The 3,252-nt window shown below is 35.9% G+C and overlaps 1 protein-coding gene across 1 annotated transcript in view; it reads left to right on the top strand.

Annotated features, from left to right (window-relative positions):
* Positions 1-38: 38 nt before the first annotated feature.
* Positions 39-3,252, top strand: part of ZNF804B (zinc finger protein 804B) — a 396,812-nt gene continuing 393,598 nt past the window's right edge. Inside the window, exon 1 of the mRNA XM_005876119.2 lies at positions 39-239. Within this exon, the coding sequence (XP_005876181.1) occupies positions 132-239 (108 nt within the window). The 5' untranslated portion in view covers positions 39-131. The remainder of the gene's footprint in view (positions 240-3,252) is intronic.

Raw genomic sequence — 3,252 nt, 5'->3', positions numbered from 1 at the left:
GCCCCCCGCGTCCTGCTGGCCACTTCTCCTCGGGAGGTGGCAGTCGCTGCTGCTCCTGAGAAGCCGGCCGCATTTCCGCTGCTGGTCGCCTGGTAAGAAGTTGAGACTCTGTACCTCCCGTCCGGACCCACATGGCTTGTTACCTGGTCATCAGTTCGAGACATCTCAGCAATGGGCACTACCGGGGCATTAAAGGAGTCTTCCGAGGGCCCCTCTGCAAGAACGGATCTCCGTCTCCGGTAACCTGCGCACACGCGCGAGCACACACACACATACACACACACGCACACGCACACACACCAAAACACACGCACTCGCCTTCAAAATCGTTGTAAACAAAGAGATACTGTCCTGGTACATTGAGTGGGTGGCGGATAATGACTTTATCTTATAGGCATATTGTGTCTGTTTATACAATTTATTATTGACTGTTAGGGGTACGTGTTTACATGTGTATTTCCAACACACTCATAAGCATTTCTAGTGCTATGGATGCAAATATTTGCTGAATGCAGTTCACCGAGGGGCTGTGAGGGTAGCTCCTGTGTGGCTATCTCCAGTTATGGATCTGCTGATTTGGACAGTGTAGAAAGTTTGAATGGCACTTTATAACCACGCTTTGTGAAGTCAGCAGTTGGGATTAGTTGAATAATGCTGCTGCTACTTTAGAAGACAATAAACTTTTAAATATTTTGCATCAGAGTACTGGCAAAGGTCAAGGTGTTTGATGTGGAAACTTGATGCATTCTAATGAATGGTTCTCTAAGGAAAGATCAAGAGTTCTTTGTGGAAATACAATCGGATAGTTTGTTGTTATATACAAGTCTATTCACATGCAATTTGAGTGATTGCTATTTAATTTAGTAAACTATTCAACTTGGCTTACTATTTGATTTATTCTTTTTTTAAAACATAATTTTGACCAGAATCTATGACTTTAATATAGTATTAATTCATTCCTTAGTACATACTATATAGAGACTAATGTTTTAAGGATTAAGATGTATTTCAAGAAAACATTTGTGGCATGATGTAGTTTTTAAAGTTTTGGGTTATTAGTGACTAAATGTCTAAACTCAAAGAACAATTTTTCTAGTTTAATCTAAAAACCAGTATTTTGGGTCTTTTATGATATAACGAAGGAACACTTAGGTTGCCTGATTTTTATTTGTTTTCTTAGTACTTTCCGTCATGGTTTATTGCTTCATTATCATGAATTATTCAAATCTGTAATATATTATAAAAACCTGTAATATATTCTAAAACGTGCTGTATGTGATTTGCATGAGAAATCTAAATAAGAAAGTGCAAGAACCCAAAGATATCACTAGGACTCCTAATTGTGACAAAGTATTTCCTCACATGCTGCCATGCACTGTAAAAAGTGGATCCGTACAATCTCCCTTCTCCTCCCCTCCCCACAAACCGCTGTATGGTGCTGAATCAGAAGTGTTTGATGGAATATACTGTTTGTGTTGGCATTTACAATTAAATTCACAGGGTTGGAAGACTCGGGGAGAGTTTTAGTTGAATAAAGCCCACGTTTGATCCTGAGCAGCTGTGGTCAGAATCCTTCCTGTACTTAAAGATTTTCAGGATTGGAGTTTCCGTAGTCTCAGCAAACCACCTTAATGTTTAGCAAACCACAGTGTCAGGATGTTCCTTATAGCAAATTAAATCCTTCAAATTCTTCTTTTTCAAGCTCATGTCACCTTGAAAACCTCTCATGTTCCACCCTTCTAATAGGTGTTATTTTTCAACCTTTAATAATCTTTGTGGCTGTCTTCCAAAAACCTGTCTTTGGTTATGGAAATCTGAACTGGATACTGTTTTGTAGTATGTGTGCCTTAATAATTCACAGGGTAAAGGGAGAATCACTTCACAGTTTCTACATTGTTTAGTTCTATTTGAGTTGGTTAAAATGTGATGTTAATCTTCCAAAATCTAAAGGGTTTGCAGAAGAAATTTATGTCACTTGGTGAAAAGTGTCCTTCCTCTCCCACTATGGTCACTCATCTCCCAGGTGCCTGACTGACCCGCAGGGAATGGACAGGTGACTGGATGTGAGAAGACAGCCCATCCTCCTCATGGTTCTGCTGGCTGATTAGGCGCTCACACCCACAGGACACTATTTTCATTAATTTTGGGCTGGTTTTTACTGAAATACTAATTTATTTTTATATAGACACTATACTTTAACTCACTCATTTGTTTTCTCTAATATTTATACTTTTGAGTTAAATTACATTTGCATAATTTAAAAATATCTAAATTAGTGTGTATATGTATTGTCTAAACTTGATTTATTTTGTCTTCTTTTACATTTTGCTATTGAATTTGAATTACTTTTTCAAGGTTTGAATAGTCTCTCACATGAGCTTGGCAGTATATGATAAATTGATGTTCATTCATTCTGCCATGGGCAGGTTGTTAGACAAGTCAGAGTTGCCTTCACATTGCATAATACTAGTCTTTCTCCCTAAAATCAATTGGTACCTTCTGTACCCTAGACCTTTGGCAATTAAATAATAGTTCCCTGGTCTAGATGAGTTTATATTTGCCTTCTTTATGAATGAGCTGTAAAGCATGAAACTAAAAACTCTGGTTATACATCATTTCTTTTTTATAATAATCAATACACATCCCCCAAACTTTCAGGTTAACATACATTTATTGAGTTTTTTTATCAGTATAAATATTATACTCACACATTCATATGGTAAATTTATTTTTTTCTTAAAACACATAGCTACTTCTACAGTACTTTGTTTTTTCAAATTTAGTGCCCAGAATAATTTCAAATTGACCTCTACATAAATTACATTAATTACTTGCACTCATTGAGACTCAGTATATATAGATTGGGATATCATTAGTTGATTTAACTCACTCTCATTAAATTCTAGAATACTTCAGCTTTAGTTCTTACTCTTTAATTCTAAGAGTAAGATTTTTTAATCCATATTTTTGTTTTAATAGAGCTGTTTAAAAGTAGCACATAACACTATTGAATGAGACTCCTTGGTAACTTTGTTATTGAAAGGAGAAAGCCACCATTTCTTTTTGATATAATAAGAGTTTCTTCTTTTGGAGTTCTGATATAAATGCACCTAATATGAATTTAATATTTCAATGTCTTATAGGTATTATTCTTCAGTTATATATTTAAAGGAGTTGTATACATTTGTCATGTTCAAATCATGGGTCTGTAGAATCTGAACACATGATATTAAACTGACAATGCAAAAGGGA

Source organism: Myotis brandtii, unplaced genomic scaffold (assembly GCF_000412655.1).
Source record: "Myotis brandtii unplaced genomic scaffold, ASM41265v1 scaffold48, whole genome shotgun sequence".
NCBI classification, from domain to species: Eukaryota; Metazoa; Chordata; class Mammalia; order Chiroptera; family Vespertilionidae; genus Myotis; species Myotis brandtii.
Note: the sequence above shows the minus strand (reverse complement) of the source record. Positions and strands in the feature narration are given on the sequence as shown.